The following is a 21,861-nucleotide window of genomic DNA, read 5'->3' as shown; positions in this document are numbered from 1 at the left end:
GAATGAAGCCTGGTGCCTTTTCAGATATTCCTAGAAGCAAACCTTGCCTCGCTTGTAATCTCTAGAAACTGTGCTCTAAGAAAATGAAAGAGGAAAGTTTTTTTCTACAATGTAGATATGTTAGGAGAGCTCATTAAAGATGTTGAGGTACAGGGGGAGGTTTGGGGGGATGGGAAATACTATATCACTCTGTTCAGCAGCTGTCCTTTAGATAACATTGTATGTAGGACTCCAGAAGGGAATCCCTTTGTGTTTTCCCAAACTGGTAGGACTGGGACTGCAACAGCTGGGACTTCTATGACAGTGATGTGTTTTAAACAGAGGGCAGCTGGGAAAAACCCAAACCTGTAGGTCTCTGTCCATGGTATAGAAAGTGAACATAATAATTAAGAGGAGTGAGGTTGGCTTTGGTGCATTCCTTGTTCGGACGAGTCATGCATCTCTCATGTTGGTGGAATGTGAGCATTTTTCGGAGGTGATTCACTGGGAGGAGAGTGTAAGGGATAGACATGCTCTGCGTGAGCGTCGTTTAAACATTGATGTTTTGCCTTAAAGGGAATTATCCCTTCTCATTCTGATTAAAGTCGCAATGAAGTCAATGAGAGCTCTGGACATTAGATGCCTGTTGGGTAGCTGGTGCAGGGGTTGTCAGTCCTTGCGTGCTGCTTAAAAAAAAAAAAAAAAAGTGTCGGTTTTCTGTAAGAACTTAACATGGATTTACAGTTATAGGGAGTAAGGCCTGGCTGGTAGAAGCCGTGAATGCAGACTGAAGTGCATATTCCAACACACATGCCCATGTGTGCACAAGCATTCAACCCTTGGAGAGTATTGGTTGCGTGTTTTGAGCTGGTATTAGTTACGTTACTGTTATTTTCATTAATTCACACAGAATCCACATAAAGATTTGAAAACTACATTGGACTTGAAAAATACCACTTAAAAATAACATCCTCATAAACCTTCGGTGATACTTTACCTTGCTGAATGTAATGGGTTTTGCAGGGACGTGACATCGTGAAAGTCTGGATAAAGTGGTGTGGGCTTTAGTTCCCAGCCCCTCTGCGTAGCAATATCGTTATACATAATGCCCCTCTTCCTGAGGGATTCACGCTGTGGCTGCTTGGTCAGGAGCTGGTAAAGAGAAAATTCTAAAATATATACGGGGAAAAAAAATTTTACGTACTGAAGTTTTTGAAAGAGCAGCCTGGTAAATAAAAAAAATGTAAGCAAGCTTTGAAAAGAAGAGGAAAAAGGCTTTATTTTGTGTCACTGTCCCTCTCAGAATGAATAATGCGGGAACGCTTCACAGTGAAAAGAGAGTTTGACAGGTTTACATAGACGAGTGTGTGATGCTTCCACATTTTTGTCTTGTCTTTCCAAGACTGCTGTTTTCTGAAGCAGTATAGCAGTTACTGAAGGCTATTTCACAGCTATTTTCTACCAAAAAGCATATTTCATTTCCAGAAGCGGTCTGCTTTGCTGCCGTTGCATCGTCACGCATGTCAAGGCTGTCTGGATGTGTTGCAATGTGGGGCAAGGATTTCGTAGGCTCCAAAATCAGAAGGTAGATAGGGAAGGTGGTCCATCATTTCTGTTATCTTCTCCTTGGAAAAAGGATTCCTGTTTTGCGCAGGTGGACATCGCAGGTGTAGCAGCACACGCTCCAGACGAACATGCTTGTTTGCAGTCCTCAGTTGAGCTGATTGTGGTGCACGGGAGATGCTTTCAGTCCAAGAGGGTTCCCTGCTCATTTTAAGATGCTCAACCTGGGCTGAAAGCATCTGCTGGGGAGAGCTTTAATTTGTATTAGGTAACGGACCATGTTAGATATAGTGGGACCTGGAGTCGTCAAACTGGAAAAAAAAAAAAAAAATATCAGGACACTGAGTGTAAGTTCACTTGGTTGGCCAAAGGTGTCTTGAGACAACTTATTTAATAGCTGTAATCTGAGCAACATGGAAATATTAAATAACAATGAGGGCCTGCTTGCTTGTGGGTTTTTAACATGCCGCCGAAATCCCAGACATATTTAAAAAGGATGCTGCAATTAGGGTTGGTTGGGAACTTTCCAGTAAGCCATTCCTTGAATGGAAAATGCTGATTTAACAGAAAGCTTTCACAGCTACTATCTGTCTCAGTGTGACTATTTTTGGGGGGAGGTTTCTCAAGGTTCTGAATGAAATTTCTGCTTAAAACTTAAAAAGGGGGAGAGAATTACTAGAGCAGCTTGATGATTAAGGCTTTTTGTTTCATGCAGACCAGGGGCTTGAACTTTGCTCTCCCACATCCCATCTGTCTCCACTTGAATTTTTGAAAGGTTTGCTCTGCTTTTGGAACACAACCAAATGTCGAAATCTCAAAAAAAAAAAAAAAAAAAAAAAAAAAGGCAAGATGGAATTATTGTTTTCTAGCCAGACCTAGTTATAATAAAGAAATTTACGCTTTGTGGTATTTATATTATAATGGACTCCAGAAATATTTAAGCCAGTTAAATTTTAAAATGGGCGCACATAAAAACGCTCCTCTTGAACATGAAACTTGCGAGTTTTGTGAGGGAATAGGGCATGGGCTGGAGGAGTTTGGTAATGTGTGGCAGAGCTGAGCAAAGCCGTGAACAGCGAGCTCTGAGGATGCAGAGCAGGGGCTTGGAGTAGTGCAGTTTACTCTTACCTTTTACACAGCCACTTGCTCCATGGGTGTGTAAAAATAGTTGCAACTCACACTTCTTTGCCATTCGGGCGTGGACTATAATGCAGCCTAAATGACAGGGAAATGGGTTAGTTTGGGGTCTAGTTAATTTCAGAGGATGTGTTTAAAAAGCTGCCTGTTCACCACTCCTTATTTCCTGCGCCGGTTCTTGCCGCTTTTACAGAGAAATTTTTATTTGAAGAGATCTCTTTTCTTCCTTGTGTATGAGGACCCATCTTAAGAGGAGGGGAAACTGCCTGACTAACAAGGAAACCTGAAACTATGGCTTAAATGCTGTCCAGTGCATGCAACAACTTGGGGATTAAATCAGAATACTGGGTCTTAGGTTTCTAAGCAGACAAAATAAATATGGGGGTTTTTAGTATTTTTTTTTCTGGACTGTAAAGCATCTTAAGTAGCCAAAACTGTGAAGAAAAATCAGATCACCAAGTGTATGTACCTCTCTTGTTTTTATTACGCTTAAAGGCCCTTGCAGACTTGTGGTATTTTAGGAAAACATTACAAATCCATACTTTTATTTTACCTGATCCTAAATCCTGTTTGATACAGTATTCTGGTGCAACAAATGAGGAGTTTAAGTACAAGGTAGCACCAGAGAACAAGAATGGGCAACAGCTTTCTCTTGATTGATAATGCTGCAGGATGGGTTGTGTGTCCGCACGTCTGCACCAATGACTGGAGAGGAATTACGCTTGCAATTTAGCAGTAGATAAAGAAAACGGTTTTCAATCGGCTTGAAAGGATGTTCATGTAGGTTTGTGGGTTTTTTTTTTTTTTTTGCATGTGTAGGTCCACAAATCCATGGCCAACTTTCTGGTAGAGATGCCAACCTGTGAGTGGTTCTGGTGGGTGGCTGGTTGTGCATTAGGTACCTCGTTAGCTGGCTGTGGTTCAGGCTTGGCCGGTGGCTGTGAGACAGAGCAGGGCTCGGCCGGGGAACTGGTGGTCTGGCGGTGACCCCTCCATCCTTCTCCCATCCAGATGACGGTGGAGATGGGGGAAAATAGTTGCATTTCAGGATTATAGGGTGGCCTGTTTGTGTTAGGCGCTGTAGGATGGGACGGAGACCCCTGTAGGTGGCACGTAGGTGGGCAGGGTCCTGGCCAGCCCACCGGGTGCTGGGCTCCCGGTCCGGGGGCCAGTGCCGGTAGTCCCTCCACACCAAGGCAGGCATGTGCATGGAGGCACGCGTGCACGCGCGCCGGGCCCCGTGTCCTCGCCTGACCCCCGCATGCGGCAGCCGCCACCGCCGCCCGGGTGGGTGCTGTCACCCCCCCCCGCCACCTCCCCCGCAACCGCCGTGCGGCGGCTCCGCATCCGGCGGGCGCGGAGAGTCCGTTCCGCCTCTTGCGGGCGGCCGCGGCGCCCCCGCACAAGGAGACCCTTTGTTTGGGCAGGGCCGGGGCGCGCGCGCGCCCGTCCGCGAGGGAGGGGGCGGGGGCGCGGGCGCACGAGGCTCGCGCCCGCCCGGCCGCGCCACCGCCGGCGGGAGGAGGGCGGCGCTGCGGCAGGAAGCAAGATGGCCGCCCGGTGGGCGCCGCTGTGAGGAATGCGGGGCAGCAGCGAGGCCGGCTGCGGGGGGGCGGCCGGGCCTCTCCCCTCCGCCGTCTCCGGCGTCGCCGTCCGCGGGGGTGGTGGTGGCGGCGGAGGGGCCGCGTAGAGGCTCCGCCGCCAGCCCGCCAAAGTGCCGCATGTAAAGCATTCCGGGTATTTTTAAGAAATATTGCAGTTCGATAATAAAAAAGCGGAGGGTGCCTTGCCTTTGTGACCGCAACTTATTCTGCGATTTGATGTTTTTTTAGGTTCTAACTGAAAACAAAAGACCTCAGAGGAGGAAGCAAAGAGTTTTAAAGGTAACCGGTGATCGCTTTAATATTTATCCCCTCCCATTTTAAGCAGCATTTTCTTGTCATACAGATTAGGAGACCAAAGGGTTAATTTCTGGGAAGCGGCGCTTTCCAGCTATTCAGGAGATTAGCTAATTTTTTAAAAGCACAGAACATGTTCTTCCCCCCCCCCCTTTTTCTCCAGCATGTTGTATACATATTTGAATCTTTCTGCACAAGTCTGCAGACCAAAAAGTTTGCTTTCTGTTGTATTGAAGATTGACTTTAATTTCCTCTGTTCTCGGTTTCATACTTTCATAGGGAACAGTCAAACGTTGGTGGGGGTTTTTGGTATACAGGTTTTATGGCATCTTAAATTCAATGCAAGAAGTCAATGTGATAACGAAAACCAAATTAACAAAAGCAGAAATTTTATGTCTACATTGCTATAGTTTTGATTTCCTTTTTTCTTTAAAGTTTAGAACATCTCAAGTGAAACTGAAAATTCTATAAACTTACAACAGCCTTCAGTTTCACGTGGTAACGTGTTCCTTCGAGATTTTTAAGATGGCTATCTTTCATGGTAACAAAAGATTTGTGTTTCAAATGGAAATGTTTTCGGTTTCATAACAAAATACAGACTTACTACACTCATGGCTAATGTTGTTTAAAAAAAGTAAAAGGTAGCATGTTGATATTGCATCTTTCAGTTAGTCTTTAGCATATTTTGAATAGAAATAAGTCATTCTGTTGTTTCAAACTAACACGTTGGAGGATGGATGGTTCAAGTAAGATGGATGGTACATGTGAGATGAAGCTAAGGGAAGGGAGGAAAAAAACATATGCCGTTAAACTTACTTTGTAGAACTGTTCTCTTATACCAGCTAAATGTAGTATAAGGTAGTTTAGTGTTGTTTCATTGCATTAAAGTTTCGGAAGGTATTGGACATAGTGGATTTGATAAATGCTGAATGTCTGTAGTGTAACTTTATTTGAAAACATTTCAATTTCTTACCGGTTTCGTCTTCACTATTGCATGTTACAGAAACTTGCTTAAAGGAGTTATAATTTTGTCAGACAAAGCAAAGTTAAAAGTTTAAGATTAAGCAAGGAGCAAATAACCTTATTTGACTTGCAAGTATGTCCAGCATCAAGGGTGTCTGTCTTTTCATGTGGGAGTGGTAGTGCAAACCACCTCACTGTGTGCTAACAGTAATTGTGACTGTACAACCAAGTGCTTTTTTTTTTTCTTTCATTAAATCAATCCATTAAAAAATTAGCATTTTTCATTGTCATGGATATGCTTTGAAATCCTCATTTTAATTACTGCTTCTCTTGTAATGTAGCGCATAGTTATGTTAAAACTTTATCATTTGTTCATTATATGTTTTGTGCAGTTAAGTTGATAGTAGCGTGCAAAATAAGGACTGTTTGTAGATGAGTCATTTAGTTTTGTAACGTGTAACTGGTATGACACCTGTTCTGTCAAAGTGTGAAAAATCTTGGGTTTTTTGTGCTAGGCAGATATGTTGTATCAGGCATCTGTTTACAGTAGGGGTTCATAGTGGCTCTTCAGATTTTTCTCTTTAAGTTCATTTTACCACTGTTTCTGATTTGATGGCAGGGCAGGTTGCTGTGTAATATGATGCTGTCATTCCTCTCCTTTCCAAAAAGCCTTCTGAAGAGTTGTTTTTTTTTTTCTTGGCTCTTAAATGGGAAGGCTTGTCTGGTTTTGTGTGTGCATAATATCATATGTTAGTCATTGGACTTGTGTTTATTTCTGGTTTGACTTTTCCTTTGCTGAATTGATTCTGCAGTGTTTCCTCCTTGGGTTTTGGTACTGTTCTTTGTGTTTTCTAGTATTTGTCTTTGTTTTGTGGTGCTGAAGAGTTGATTCACTTGCGTACACTAAGTAAGGCATGGTACTCCTGAAGGCATCTCATGAAACATCTAGGTTGGCCGTTGGTGGGGTTTTCCTCTGTTTTTCTTAGGGGAGGAGGGGGAGGTTGGCCATCTTGAGTTAGGTTTCATATCTCTGTCAGCTGCAGTAAACTTAGAAAAAGCTACATAATTTGCAGACTTCTTTACAAGGGCGTTCTTAGAAATATGACATTCTGGTATGACTCTCTAATCTGGCTTCTGTTATTGGTGGGACTGCCATGTAAGGTGGTATTGTCATATCTATCGAATTTGACCTTTAATTTAATGATCGATTGTGATTGAGGGCATCCAATCATTGACACTTTCAAAATTTTAACAGAATATTTCCTTTCTACTTTTTCACTTGTATTTTGCTTCAGACAGTATTGTAAACTTTCTTAAAGAGGAGGATTTGTAGTAGTACTGTCTTCCAATAATACATGGAGCTAGTGTTTCTCTAATCCTCCTAACTTTTATAGAAGCACATTTATTTACTTGGAGGGCGAGTGCTCTTTCTAATTGTGCTTCTTAGGACCAACATATTTACCAATTCTTCTGTACAGAGTGAAAATAAGCAATGCTTTCTTGTTGAAAATATGTGAGACAGATATAGACATTAAGATTAAAAGTGATTGGTGCTATTATACTGTACCTTTTGTTTACTATTTGTCATTTTTCACACTTACGTTTTAGTGCTCCTTTCTGGTTATTGTAGGAGTCGTCACTCAGGAAATTCTTCTGTGCCATAAATACTGCATTAGGTTCTCCATGTTTATTTTGAAAGCACATCTGAAATATTCATCACTTCTAGCAAGCAAATGCTCATTGAAGAAAGAGTCTTTGTGAGTTCATAGTAATGGATACTAAGGAGGGAATATACTGATGGTTTTCCTTACCGTTTATATTGTGCGTTTTCCCTAGTTAAGCAGACAGTTCCCTCATTTTATTCCTGATAATGGAAAGTCTATAGAGAAGGGATTCATACTTAAAAATTCATTCGCCTGCATTTCAAAAGGCATTATACGCCCTACTTCACTTGCTGTACTTTTCCTTGTAGCCACTTTGCAGTGTTCTCACTGAATTTGGGCAGTGGAATGCACCTCTCCTTAACGGTGGGGAAATGCTTGCTGTCACGTGTGAGTTTATTAACACTGAGCTTAGCAGAACAGGACAGTTGAACATGGGATCATATTGTCAGGGAAATCTATGGTTGTCAAGTACAGACAATGATGGCACCAGTAAGGAAACCTCCCACAGATCGAGATACAGCTGATGAAGAAGTAGAGTCCATGGACTTTCCACTAGGTTCTGTGGAGTCAAAGCTACCATTTGGATGGCTGCAGATGTTTGCTGCATTGATGAAGATTAAAAAAAAAAAAAGAAAAAGGAAGAGACAGAATAATATATGCAGTGCTAAGTGAGTATTGTAACTGCATGCACATTCTTTGACTGATTCTGTTTGCGTGTTTGTGCATAAACACTATAATGGTAATTGTGTGTGCCAGAAAAGTGTGAACGATGCCTGCTAAACTCTGTAAAATTTGTTCAGTTTAAGCCAAGCCTAATGCCAGAGATGACTCAGTATCTAGAACTTTTGGTTTGCTTGTAAACATCATATTAGGAACGAGTAAAAGCTTCATTTCCATCAAAGCTGCAGATATATACTTGAGCACTCTCTTAATTTTTCTCCTCCGTACATGCAAAGCATAGTTTTCCTTATCAAAAGCAACTTTAAAATATAAAGTTGGTTTGGCAGACCTGTTGTTGCTCTTTTTATGATGCAGTTTTAGTTTTTCTGCTTAAAAAAATTAAAAATACACTTCTTTTTTTTTCGAGCTCTTACATGTGTTAACAAGAGTTAAGGAAAATAACTGCTAATGTTCATGATAATGCTTTGAGTGAGCATGGATTGAACTGATTTTGGACATCTATTCTAAATTATGGTGTATGTTTTTAGTGCAAAATGTCTGCCAGAATATTTAGCTGGAAGAAATTCAATTTTATTACTTTTTTTTTTTTCCCTTTAAAGTAAGATATGAGCAAGTCAATGGATGGAATTGCACTGCAGTGGAATTTTACAGAGGAAGAAGACAGAATGGTGCAATGCAAGTTGGAAAGGATGTTATCCAGGAAATACTTATCTTATTCTTTGTGTTTTTAAAGGGACATTATCACCTTGGAACATATTCCTTCAGTAAATACCAATTAAAATTTCTTTGAGTACTGGTTGAAAGTGTCTGCCTATTTCTTATGTGCCTTTCTCTCCCCTTTTTTTGATAGGGAGAGCTTACTTTTGGTATGAGAGGCCTACACAAATTAGTTAACTTTTATTTTAAAAAATAAGTAACTTGGCTGTTAACTTATTTTAAAAAAAATCTAGGCATTTTTTGGAAGAAATGTTCTTCTAATTTTGACCTTTTTCAAGATGGATGGATGTCTGTCTAAATGGGATTAAATCTTTTTTGCTCTTGATAGGCTTATGTACCTCAATTGATGTGCACAGGTGTGATTATGGTTGTAATTTAGTAGCGCACTTCCACGTGCAGCCTTTCCAGCACTCGTGTGAACATATGAAGCACTTCCATATTTTATTCGTACAGTACTGCTAAGGCTACTCATGTGTGTAGGCATTTTTTGTCCAGAGTCCTAACAAAGGCGGCCTTTGTAAATGGTCTGTAAATTATTAATCTCACTCTAGTAATTTTCTGATCCTTAATTTTTCCAGCCAGTTTCTGGGGGTGTTGAAGCCTGTCCCTTGTGGACTTTTTCCTGTGGTGCAGAGTAAGCTGGATGGGATGCAGAGACGCTCTCTGTCCCTTGCCCCCCTGTTCCTGCAGAGCTCCCTTATTTCAGTGCTGCTCCCTCTCCCACCCGTCCACCTTCTTCTCAGGACTGCTGTGCTACTCGCCCAGCAGCGCTATCATGCTATTCTTTGCCCCCACAACCCAACTCCCCAAAACTTTGGGGCTGAACCTAGTGATGACAGTAGTTTTGAAGGGGTTTTGCATGTTTTGAATCGCTATTTATTTGTAGATCTTGACTGTCACTGCATGTTTTAGTGCACTGCTGGTGTTCCACTTCAGTGGATTTAGAGGTGGAGCTACTTAAGGTAGAAAATATGTCTGTGATCAAAAATGTCATAAAATAATCGGTAAAAGTAACATAGCTTGTGGGAAGGAGGGAAAATGCGTATGTATAGATGAAGGTCAGATACATAGGCATATTGATACGTTGTTTAGGTGTTCTCAATGAAGTTACAGCATTCTGAAACAAACGCTGGTTTCCTGTTCCAGGCGTATAGTTTATTTGATATTATTTGTATTTACTACTGAATTAGAAGCTTTCTTGAATACTTGCGCTTGCTGTATGTAAGGTTGGCATTGAAATAATTGAGATGTCTTTGCGAATTCCAGAAATCTGTTGTCAGTGTTTGCTGGTTGTCCATACATTTATAGATAGTAATATCTAGAAAATGCTTTGAAAATGGGCGCTACTTGTTTAGAATTTCACACCATGTTGCTAAGCAAGTTTGTTTACTGCTTTTAGTAACGAATGCGAGAGAAAAGCAGTGAGAAGCCCCAAACTTATTTGAGCCGGCACCACATATCCACTTCTGTGGTTTTTTTCTTTCTGCAGTGTTATACTAAGATTTTTATATTTAGTTTTACTGAGTAGAGAGAGTTAATTTAGCAGATACTACTGCAGCAAGCTTTCTCATTGATGTTAGTAGGAGCTTTGCCTATGTAGAGGCCAAAAGATGGAATTCCTACTAAAATACATTCGTAATTATAGGGTCTCATTTGTGAGGTAAGAAGAATCCAGGCATTCTTATAAAGGTGTTTTCTTTTTAAACATCAAATACATGAAACTTAACCAATATGAAGTAAAAAGAAAATGGCAATTGCATATAAGGAACTAACAACAATCACTTTTTATTAACTTATGTAAAATTAGGATATAGAATATATTTGCCCATCCTTACTGTCCTAACAGCTTTAATATTAATCCTTTTGGAATATTGGGCTGACTTAAATTTGACTTTTTCAAGGCTTACTTAAAATTGAGTGGTTTGTGTCATGACACTTGACTGTGAATTCTTTTCTCAATCAGTGTTTTGTTGGTGTTGTCTGTATTGTACTATAATTTAATTGGTGCTCTGTAGTAAAATTTGGCTCTACCTTTAATTTTCTGAAAATAAAGGTTTTGCTGAACTTGTGAATAAGAGGAAGAATTTCTTTGTATTTAAACATGTAAAGTGTTTACTTTTGTGCCAGCTGATCAGTGTCCAAGTTCTGCAGTGCAAACACCACTGTTGTTGCAGTGCTGCTCCAGACCAGTGTTGCTGTTATTCCAGTAAATGAGTTAAAGTTGGTACTCATGTAAAGAGGAAGTGGAAGTTACAGTGTAAATTACATTTTGAGCTTTACTTAAAATCACAGGTGTGCTAGCTCTGGTAGAGACAGAAGAGAAACATCATTTGCCATTTTTTAGGCTGTTTTTCTCACAAGGATAAGCAAAATATAGATGCAAAATTTTGAATAGTGCTGCAGCCTTATAGCTTGGTGGCTTAAGTGATCAGAATGACTATTTTTCTTTCTTTTATCTGTATTACTTTTATCTGTTCCGCTGACATAGCTGTCACTGACTTTTCTATTGCTAAAGACTATTAGTTACTCTTTTTAGTCTCGTGGCTTTAAAACCAGGCTAGAATATACCCATAATATAGATGTTTAAATTTGGAGAAGAGTTCTGTGTGACTTGTTGCGATGTGTATTTGGGACCCGTGCTGGTATTTCAGAGTGAGGGGAAAACAGGAGGATATATGTGTGTGAGGGCTGGTTGGCATCCATAACTTACGGTGGTGTGTGTCCTTAGCAGATCTGCTCTGAGAGCAACTACCAGCGTGTAGCAGCTCGTGAATAATGTACTTCGTTGTACAACAGATGGTTAGGCACTTAAAGTGGGTTCTAAATTAAGGAAATTAAGGAGTTGACTATCATCCTGGTTAGATTATAGGAACTGGAAGGTTATGTTGTTACCTTAGCAGTTCAGATCTTTACTGAACTGAAACCTAAGGAAAATTATTAACTTGTATCGGTTGGGTTCACATATGGTAACACCAGACAAGATCGTGATCACTTGTTCTTGTCCTGAAACATGGTAAGACTGTATCGTGTTTTAAAAATATCTTGAATTGGAAAATTCCCATGGATGAAAAGTGCATCAAAACACCCAACAAGGTTCTTAAAAGATTTTACTCTCTCTGTCCCGCTGCAAAAATGTGCACCGTAGTTCCAGTCCAGACTTCTCTTGCCTTAGCTTAAAGTCATTGAGTCTTGTTATACTTTTGTTTGCTAGAACAAGGAGCCTTCTGTTATCAGCTTTCTTTTCCACATAGCTGCAGTTTGTGGCTTTTCAATTTTCTTTCTCTTTGGTAAATTGCAGAGAGTGAGTGTAGAGTGAACTTCAGGCTTTCACTTCAAGATGTTTCAATCCTTTGTCACTTTCGTGGTCCTCCAAGCCCTCTCCAGCATAACAATGTCTTGCTTGAATTGGGTATGCCAGAACTGGACGTTTTATTCCACTAGCAGGTGCAAAAGTGCCAAGTACGGGACAGAAAGTAACACGGCTTTTCCTAATTATATTGTTGTTTATGCACCCAGGAATCTCACTAACCCGTAAGTGAGGCCATAAAGTTGCAATGGGAGTTTCTATAGTTGCTGTGGAGTTGATTATTGACCATGTTAATGTCCTCCTTAAAGTCATTGCTTTCTAAGATGGAGACCTGCATTTTGTAAATACAGTCCTGTGTCTTTGTTGCTAGATACACAGCTTCTTCACCTTTAGCTGCATTGAAATGTGTGCTTGCAGCTGGCTTGCCAGTTAGTTTATGAAGCATCATGTCTGATCTTTTCATTATTTGCTGTTTTTCTATCAGTATTAATTTCACTGTTCTTTCAGGTCATTGCTAAAAATGTTATATATAGCTGGGATCTGTTCCCTGAAGGCCCTGTTATGAACACTGTGATGATTCTCCATTTACAGTTAAGGGCCAGGCAGTACTTTCTTAATGCTACGGTGATGATTTCATAAATGAGTAGACCACAAGAGACGTTAGCGGGATGGATAAATTCAAAGACTGAATTTCTTTCATCTCTGCATTTGAGTTAAAGCACATTAGGGGAAGGTTGTAAAGGGAATACGTATTGCTGCTGATTGTATTATTTGTCTTTTGTGGCTTAATTGAGTGCTTTATTTTCCAGAGCTGCCAGTGTCTCTTTGAGTGCTCGGTTTCAATGTTAAAGACAAATGATTGAGTAATTCAAAACACCAGTAAAAAAACCAAACCCAAACAAAACAAAAACCACCAAGCAAGATGCTTGTTTATGTTTGCTTGTGTGGCAGAAAGAGTACTGTAATGTTTGTTTTTTTTTTTCTTAACACAACCACTTCTTGGGTGCCTGGGTAGGAAAACGGGATGTCCTTCACTGGGTACTCTTTCTTGCTCCCATTTGTAGCTTTCACAACGTAGAGCACAGGGTTGATGGAGACAATAATTTGCATTTGTGGCTGAGAGCGCCTATTTCCAAGTGGTAATCCAGTAAATACACTTTTCTGGGGCCACCATTTCAATGCTTTAGAGACAGAATTAGCACCCTGTGGTTTTGTATTTTGTTAGTAAGTGCATCCTTTAGGGTCTGATACTGTAGATCTTCCTTGTAAGTGGTCTCACTGAAGTTGTCATGCAAGGTGGGCAGGAGAACTTTTCTGGTGGGAAAGCTGCCTGGTGTGTAGAGCATAGCAAAGAGGATGTAAACGTAAATAAGGTGGAGATGGAACTGAGTGGGAGAGACCTAAGCTGAAACTTGGAGAATGTTCTTTGCTGCTCTGGATATGAAAAAAAATTATACTGTCAGCTAGAGCAGACTTTACAGCTGTTTTAAGATCCTGTGTGAAGTGGTACCTGCTGTGATACTCAAGGTGGTGGCTTTGGATGGATATGATACTCAGTGGTAGGGGAGCTGGGGGTGAAAGGGATCCCTCCAGGAAAGACTGTGTCCTGAGCAATCTCTGCTGCGTGTCCCCACTTGGGTTGCTTTCTCTGTATTCACAGAACCTCTTGTTCTCCTGAGTTTCTGTATAAACCAGCACCTCTCCTAAAACTTGTCTACATCATTTTGCCAAGAGTAGAGGTTATTTACTTTTATGGCAGTAGCTTCTGAAATACAGAATTATTACCTGTCCTGTCCATCAGTGCCATCTGTGACCATTGTTCTCTTGAGGAACAACACATCTTGTGCAGGCTGCCTTATATAAATATAGGGCCCCAATCTGTTTCTCTGCACAAAGACCTATGGAAAATGTGCCTTACCTGAGCCACTGTGGAAGTGCGGTATATTGTTTCATGTCCATGGTTGCTACGCAAGCGTGGTAATAATTGCTTTAGGCTTCTGGTGAGGTTCATGGGACTATGCCCCAGTTTGCAGCTTGGCCCTGCTCAGTTGCTCTGTCTCTGTGCTGGTAGCCTGCTCGGAAACCCTGCTCAGCCTTGGGCAGCGACTTACAGCACGTGGCTTTTGTTGGCGTTACGGTAGTCAGGTACTTTTTTTTTCTTGGAGAAGTGTGATCCTAAATAGCAGTTTATACTTAAATGTATTGTTGTAGTGCATTTGCTTTGGAATGCAAAAAAACATGGCTACTTAGAAGGTGGCCTATACCTTCCATAGCATCCCACATTATGTTCATCTCTGTTTTAACCAGTGCAGAGCTTTCTACACAGCATTCAACATAAGCAACTGTTTCTTCTCACCTGTGCTCTTCATCTCCCTATCCCCTGTCCTTTCCATATCTTATCTCCATACCCCTGTGTGTTAGTCCTGTACAATGCAGGTCCTGGATTCCATGAATTTCTGCATGATCTGGGGAGCAGATGCTAGAGAATAGGAATAAATTGCATATGAGTAAATTGCTCCTGGACAGCTGGCTGGTGCTTTCTTATCTCTTGGTGAAGCAGTGACATCTGAAAATCTGATCATGACTAAAACACCCTGTTTGAATGTTAGATGAAGTGTATTTGCATTTTTTTTCCAAACAATTTTTCTGAAAGAAAACTTGTGTTGTGGTATTTGAGCTCTGAGGAGCTGCCAGCTCTGTGCCAACGTGGAAGGGCATGTGGGGCTGGCTGCGTGACTGCAGACACTGCAGCACGATCCAAGCTTACCCACTGCACGGCAATGGAAAAGCGATGCAAAGTGCAAGCGCTTCTCACCCACTGCTCCTTTTATATTGATGAATGTTGTGACCTTGGAAGAACTGCTTTTCAGGTCTTCCTGGTTATTGGCACAAGCTAGGAGGTGCAAGGATTTTTTGATCTGTTGGGTGCTCTATTCTTGTGAGGACCTGGGCAGAATCCTATAGGGAGGGCTGGTTAGGGGGACTTGGCATTGGTTATGGTGTAACTGTCACAACTTCCTCATAGAGCTGTTTTATCAGCACTTGATCTGGGCATTACCTGTTATTTCTGCTTTACGGGAGTGATTGTTTCTGGCTGTCTCCTTTAGCGTACAATGTGTGTTCTTACCACCTATGGAGGTTTGAAACAAAAGACATAATCTATGGCCTGCTCTCTGTTGTACAGAAGATGTGGAAATATCTTTGGGGTAGCGTTAGCATTGTATTTTGATTGTGAAACGGTGAATTCTTTGCATTACCTCAGGGGCATCTTGTGTTAAAAGAAAAGTTACGTTAAAGTCTGACCCTTTTTCAGAATGGTGAAATGATTTGCTGCAGCTGGTTTTTTCTATGTGTGCTTGAAGCTTCAGCTCACGTAGTGAAGTTTTTTTGAGTGTGTGTACATAGATGAGTGTGTGTATATAAGAGTTAATGTTTGGTTGACGTTTAAGTAATACAGCAATGGCTACAGCAGACCGTACTCTATGATTCCTGTCCTAATAGCACTAACTCCTTGCAGAGTCTAAGCTCGAGCATGATTTGTTAGTGTTTTATGTCTCCAGATAGAGTAGTGCTCTCCTTAATGAGGAAGAGAGGAAATTACTTTTATTGATCTGGTTTATTCTTCAGCTTTTCATTACACTTGTGTAAAGGCTTTAGAAATCAATCAGATCAGACTTATGTGCTCAACTTCCATGAATTTTAGGACTGTTGCTTGGAATCGTGATATCCTTGTCTGTAGTTCTCACTACAGTTTTCTGAGTCCTGATTCAGGACTTGAAGATAGATTGCTCCTATGTTGGTCAGCTGCAAAAGGGTTTTGCTGAGCTATTACTTTTGGTCTGCCAGACTTACACTGAGGAGAAGAATTAAATGAGCTCTGCCTCTGCTAGTGTGTCTGCATTTCTTTTTATGTTGGGAAACAATAACTTCACATATTAAACAGAAAAGGCCACTGGAAAGTCTGGTAAGAGAGGAAAGAAAAAGATATTTTGTAGGATTCGCTGCAGTTCAGTAACAGAAGAGAAAAAGCAACATAGGCTCAAAAGGAAGAGAGTTTGATTTAAAAAAAAATAATCTGATTTTATGATAATATTTATTCTTTGTGTGGAAAAATAAAAAGGAACCAAATCATGCCAATGATATGATTCATCTGGTTCTTTTTTATTCTTCGTTGCATGTGGGCAGCTTCCAGTAGTGTCAGTGGAAGTTATGATGTATGAGGAATAATTTTATTTTAAAAGTAATCCCACTTTACTGCTGGGATCACTGGGGTCTTATGGGGACACAGCACCATACCTGTGCACTACTAGCAGATTAAGGAATGTGCTGAGTATTTTGGAGCATAGCAGTGCTTTTTGGTGAGATGAAAGTATTTTATTGAGGAACAATACAGTTGAGAGAAGTGTCATACCTCTCATTGTTCTCAATCTGCCAGACGGATTAATATTTTTTAATGTAGTGAGTGACACCTTTTAAAAATGAAAGGAATACAAAAATGTTTGTTGTGTTGAAAATGTACAGGTGCTGGGGAATTATTTTAAACTATTTGCTTCTATTTCCTCAGCCTCATAACTGTCTAATTAAGTAATTTTTAATAACAATTTTACATGCTTGGGACAACTGCTTAGCCTCATAATTGTTTAATTAAGTAATTTTTAATAACAATTTTACATTCTTGGGACAACTTTTGGAGTGATAGAGATCTTGGATATACTTTTTTGAAGAAAAACTTGGCCATTTCATATCCTAGTTCTTTCTGAAGTTAAATAGAGATAATTGAAATTTAGCTTTTGCACAGGTACAGAATTGTGGGTTTTTACTTTTCCATGGTGGACCCTTGAAATACAGTTGCAGAGGCCCGTGTAATGCATTTACCCCTGCTAACAACAGGCCGTCTTAACTGCTTTTGCGGATCCCTTAGGAATTGCTCAGTGATCCCCTGGGTCTGTGGATCATTGATTGAAAATCGCCAGGATCCAGAGGAGTTCAGGCTCACAGACCTGTTAGTCAGCATCTGTGTGTAATGAAAAAGCATTAAATAAGATATCTTTTTTTATCTTTATATGATTTCCATAGGTTTAATGTAGCTGCATAGGTGCTGGACATGGTTTTTACATAGCATTTCCATGAGAATTTATAATGCCTCTGGTAATGTCTAGGGCATGCTATAGATTCCCCATTTTCTTTTTTATCAATCAGGAACCAGTTGTGAGGTGAACTCTGGGCTCCAGATGGAGCTGGGTCCGTATGCCTTGTCTTGTCTGCAGGTTTCTGGCAATTCCATCTTGATGCTTATGATTAATCATAAATCTATTTTGCATTTGTTCTTCTTAGTTATTTTCTCAGAGAAGTCCATGCATTTTAGTTGGTATGAACACAGAAATGTGTCTGATTTAATGGAATATCTTATATTAAACTGGGTGCTGTTTTCTGGGAACTGCTAAGATGTACTGTGCCAACGCATGGTTAATTAACCAGTTGTATTGCTTATATCTGATCCAAAAAGCAGTACTGGTTTTCTTGTTAAGTAGGGCTTAAGGCTACAGAATATTTAAATAATTCTTAGATGTTACAATAAAATTAAGTACTACCACTGTCTATTGTGACTTAAAAATTAATTTTGAAAGAGAATTTAATATAAATAGAAATAAACTTTAATTAGCATAATAAAAATGGGATTCCTGCCTTTATTGCTGTTTCTGCCTGGGTTCTTTGCCTTAATTATTTTTTTTTCAAACTTAAATTGCGTAACTCCTTACTTGATAGGCATACTACTATATTAAATGAAGCCTATATATGTACTCCTTCCAGGACACAGTATTCTGACTGTCTAGATTTTGGCATTGCTTCAACCATATGAATTGTATAATATCAGGGAAGATGAAGAAAATGTTTAACTAAATATTAGAGTTTACTAAAGTGCTGATGATGGTGGCTTACATGAGAGGCTGTTCAGAAACGTGGAAGTTACCATCTAAATACGGAAGCTAAACACAGTGTTTAGAGGGTAACGTCCAGGTGAGCTCCTGTTAATTGCCTTACTCTCCATTTCAGCTTAGGTTCTGTCATTTTTTAAGGACTTGAAACTAAGCCTGAAACCAGCCATTCTTGTTAAAGTGACCAACCAAGTGTTGTATCAGTTTCTCGGTCTAGCAAAATACATACAATTATATAAAATTACTACTAAACTTTCTGTGGTAGAATCCCTTAGATTTCAATCCTGCTTTGAACTCAAGGGAGATTTTCATCTGCTTAAGCTAATTCTCTAAAAATTGAATCCTTAGATCTGATTCTAAATGTTGAAGTCCTTTATCTTATCTGTGCATTCATTTCTTTAGTTTACCACCACATGCACACACTTTCTTCCTCTGCTCCCCCAACAGTGGAAAAAATAGCTATAAATATGGATAGGGTCTTTAGGCTTCAGGGTTTTTTATGACTTCCTGGGGTTTTTTTTCAATGTGCCTGTGCTTAATTGGGATATTCCTTATATCTGTCAAAGTAGGGTTTAATTGCTGTAAATCTTATGCTTCTTATTTTTAATGTTTTTGAACAGCTGTTACAACCACTTTCTTCTTATTATTTTACAGGCAAATTTAGAAAACAAACCAGTAAATGGCCGCAGACCAGAACTCATGGAATGCAGTATATGTGGTCATGGTGAAAAATACAGGGTGAAAACAAACCAAACAGTACCCATTGAAAATGTGCAGTCTAAGGAGAAAGAAAGAATGACGGGCTTAGAAGCAGAGAGGTGGGCGCATAATGAGAAGCCATCTTTTGGTGTCCATGTCAACGGAGATATCCATGGAACTGTGACAGGCAACGAACACTTGAAAAATGCTGAAGACAGTGAAAGAGCAGTCTCTCCCAGTCAGTTAGCTGAGCCAAAAAAATCATTTGCACAGACCATCAAAAATGGCATAAAACCCCTACATTATTCACCACCGGAAGCAGTTGCTTCATTGAAAAAAGTATCCATAGAGGAAAGGGCAGATTTGACAAGCAACTCCCACATGCAATGGACGAAGGGTACCAATCTAAATAACATAGTAAACACTCTGACAACTGGTGTTGGCTGCATTCACCCAGAAAAACATGGAAATGTTGTAATGAAAGAGGAGAGCTGCACTTGCAGCATCTTTCAGGGTTCTAATGAGGCAGTTTTGCAGACGGGTTCCCTTTCGCATCTTCAGGAAAGCTTGTGTGTTCCTCCACGGCCTGGAGAGGAAGGGCATGTAGGGAAGGATGGCTTTAAAGTACCTAACGCGGAGACACAGCATGAGGATTCTTCACTCCAGACAACTTTCTTGTCCCTGATTAAAACCAGAAATTTAACTGTGGAGCAGGTTGTAGCTATTGAAGCTTTAACACAGTTATCCGAAGCCCCCTTAGAAACTTCACCAGCTAAAACTGAAAGTACTGAATGTACAGAAGGAACAACTTCCAACTTGCTCCATGGTTACAAGAGGGATATTTCATCCTCCTTCACATCTTCTGCATTAAAAGAAATCAAAGACACTTACTTACAGAATGAGCAACAGCTCTTGGCTCACTGTGCTCACTCGCAGAAGCAGCTCCCTAATAAGGCAGTGTTATACAATGGCCAAAGTTCAATTTCTGAATTGCGTGATAAACCTGCCAATCTGGCTGGTGAGATGTATAAATTACAGTTTTCCTCAAGAGATACCAAAACTTTGTCTGACTTAACATCTAATGCAAAATCATTTTCAGGATATGCTACCAAGAAAAATTACGCTCATGATCCAGTCACCCTTGCACGGTATTGCAGTGCCTCACATAATGTCCAGCAAACAAGCAACGACTTGGAAACTCTGGGCCAATTAGAGCAAAAGCCAACCTGTAATGATTTGAACTTGGAAGCTAGTTCTTTGATTAGAGAAGGAGGAATTCACAGCCAGGATGAAGAGGATGTAGCTACACAACTAACCCAACTTGCAGCGCTAATTGAATCAAACCAGACAAATCCAGAGCAGAAGAATGACATAAAGGCATCCCTGCTTAATCTAATATCACACGAGAGGCAGCCAAAATATAACCAAGATCTGTTGCAGAAAAAAGAATCTGTATTTTTTAGGCATAATTATAGTTCGTTACTGTTAAAGCAAAAACAAACAACAAATAAAAAAGGAAATACTGTACCATGGAAACCAAGACACAAAAAGAAGCCTCAAGAAGCACGCTATCAACAAAATAATCAAAACCAGCTAGAGCTGTTGTCATGCCAGCATGGCGAGTTACAGGACATTTGGATATCATCAAAACTGCACAAGCTTGGTCAAACCGTGCCACAGGACTCCAGAATAGCTCCGTCTGAAAAGAAGTCTCCAAGAACAAAAGTACAGAGAGCACTGAATCAAAATACTTTAGCATCACAAGAAAAAACTAGATTATTTCTCCCGCAAACGCAGATAAAATTCCATAGATGTTTACCTGAGGTACCGCAAGAGAAAAAAAAAGACAGGCTGTTTGGCTGTGAAGTGGTGAATGAGCAAATCAAAACTGCAGGCTCCGGTGACCCGCTAGGCATTGATCCACTGAAAAATGAAGTTGCTGCATGTAACGAATATAGTGACCTGTCCTCCCTCAATCCTCTGGCTGTTTCACAGTTAAAAACAGCATCCTTATTGAACAGACCAAGTGAAAACTTACAGATGTTTACAGAAAAATTTAATTCTCAGGTACAGCAAACAGCGAATGTCAGTCAGATGCATCCTTTGCCTCAAACGTTTAATCAGTCTAACCTGAGAGCTAACGAAACGCGTGGTGAAGACAAAGCCTATGTTCAGCAGGGTGCTGTCGAACAACAAGTAGAGCCGAAGTCGCAGGTGCTGCCTGTTCCCTGTGGTGGGGCCCAGGTACCAGGTGCTGTTGAAGCTCTCAGGAACATGGAGTGCGCGGGCGAGGTGACCGTTCTGACGTCCACCAGTTTGGGCACTGACCACCCACAGAGCACAGGTGACTCAGGGTGTTCTCCAGCAAAAAACACGCTCAGCAGTTTCCTTGAATCACCTATGAAGTTCCTTGACACCCCTACAAAAAATTTAATAGATACACCTACAAAAAAAGGACAATCTGAATTGCCAACGTGTGACTGTGTTGGTAAGTCTTTTTGCTAAACTTTTGCCTGTGCCTTTCAGATGGAGGTGTGTTCATGTTGCTTCTTTTAATGTGAGGAAGTGTACTTAACACTTACTTGGCTGTTGCAAAAGTACCAGGTATATATCCTATATATATATATATCTCTCCATATATATCACAGATCAATGTTTTACCATTAGGAAATGGGAGGAAATTACTTTTTCCCTTTCCGTAACTTTTGCCTGGTGTTCTTTGGGCTGCAAAGCACAGCAGAATTGAGTATTTTTGGTAGTGCAACTGGCAGGTTTAAATTCTCTACTTAAATTCAAACCCAGAAGGAAAAGGAGTTTATTCTATTTGTTTTGTTCATTGCTGACTTGTGCTCTATGTCAGTTTATCTGCAGTATGTCAGATTCTGATTTTTATGGTCTAGAACTAGTCTGTACCTGAGATGGGCTGGGCAGAATTTTTCCAGTGTATTGTCATTGTTGCCTAAATGCAGTTAGCTAAGTGGCAGGGCATAGTTGTGGGCGGTCTTGTTCCTGTCACTGTTAGTCCTGATGACTGATGTCAGTCTGCCTTGAAGAGTCCCTGTCAACAGCTGCAAGACACCTCTCGTTGCAGAGAGGAGAGGTACGGTGGAGCTCAGGTGAGAAGGCCACATACATAATAATTTGCATTGCAGGATGAGATGTCTGACCAAACTCAGGATTGAGGATTTTGCAAATACAGCTTGATTGATGGCATTAGACATGCTGTGTTTTCAGACTATCAAAGTGCACAGACGGAAAAATGAGTCAGAGACTTAACAACAAATTGTACACAGGCAGATTGTTTCATCTTTGCTTTA

General features: G+C 40.5%; 1 protein-coding gene across 4 annotated transcripts in view; it reads left to right on the top strand.

The window, feature by feature from the left end:
* Window positions 1-21,861, top strand: part of TET1 (tet methylcytosine dioxygenase 1) — a 79,800-nt gene that overhangs the window by 12,913 nt on the left and 45,026 nt on the right. For all 4 annotated transcript variants that reach the window (XR_012587782.1, XM_074593302.1, XM_074593301.1 and 1 more), the window contains exons 3-4: window positions 4,512-4,562; window positions 18,500-21,032. Coding sequence is in view for 3 of the 4 variants with exons in the window: in XM_074593302.1 (XP_074449403.1) it covers window positions 4,512-4,562; window positions 18,500-21,032 (2,584 nt within the window). In the remaining variant the exon portion in view is untranslated. The remainder of the gene's footprint in view (window positions 1-4,511; window positions 4,563-18,499; window positions 21,033-21,861) is intronic.

Source organism: Larus michahellis, chromosome 6, assembly GCF_964199755.1.
Source record: "Larus michahellis chromosome 6, bLarMic1.1, whole genome shotgun sequence".
Taxonomy (NCBI): domain Eukaryota; kingdom Metazoa; phylum Chordata; class Aves; order Charadriiformes; family Laridae; genus Larus; species Larus michahellis.
The sequence above is the reverse complement of the archived record's forward strand: the minus strand, read 5'-3'. Positions and strand labels throughout refer to the sequence as shown.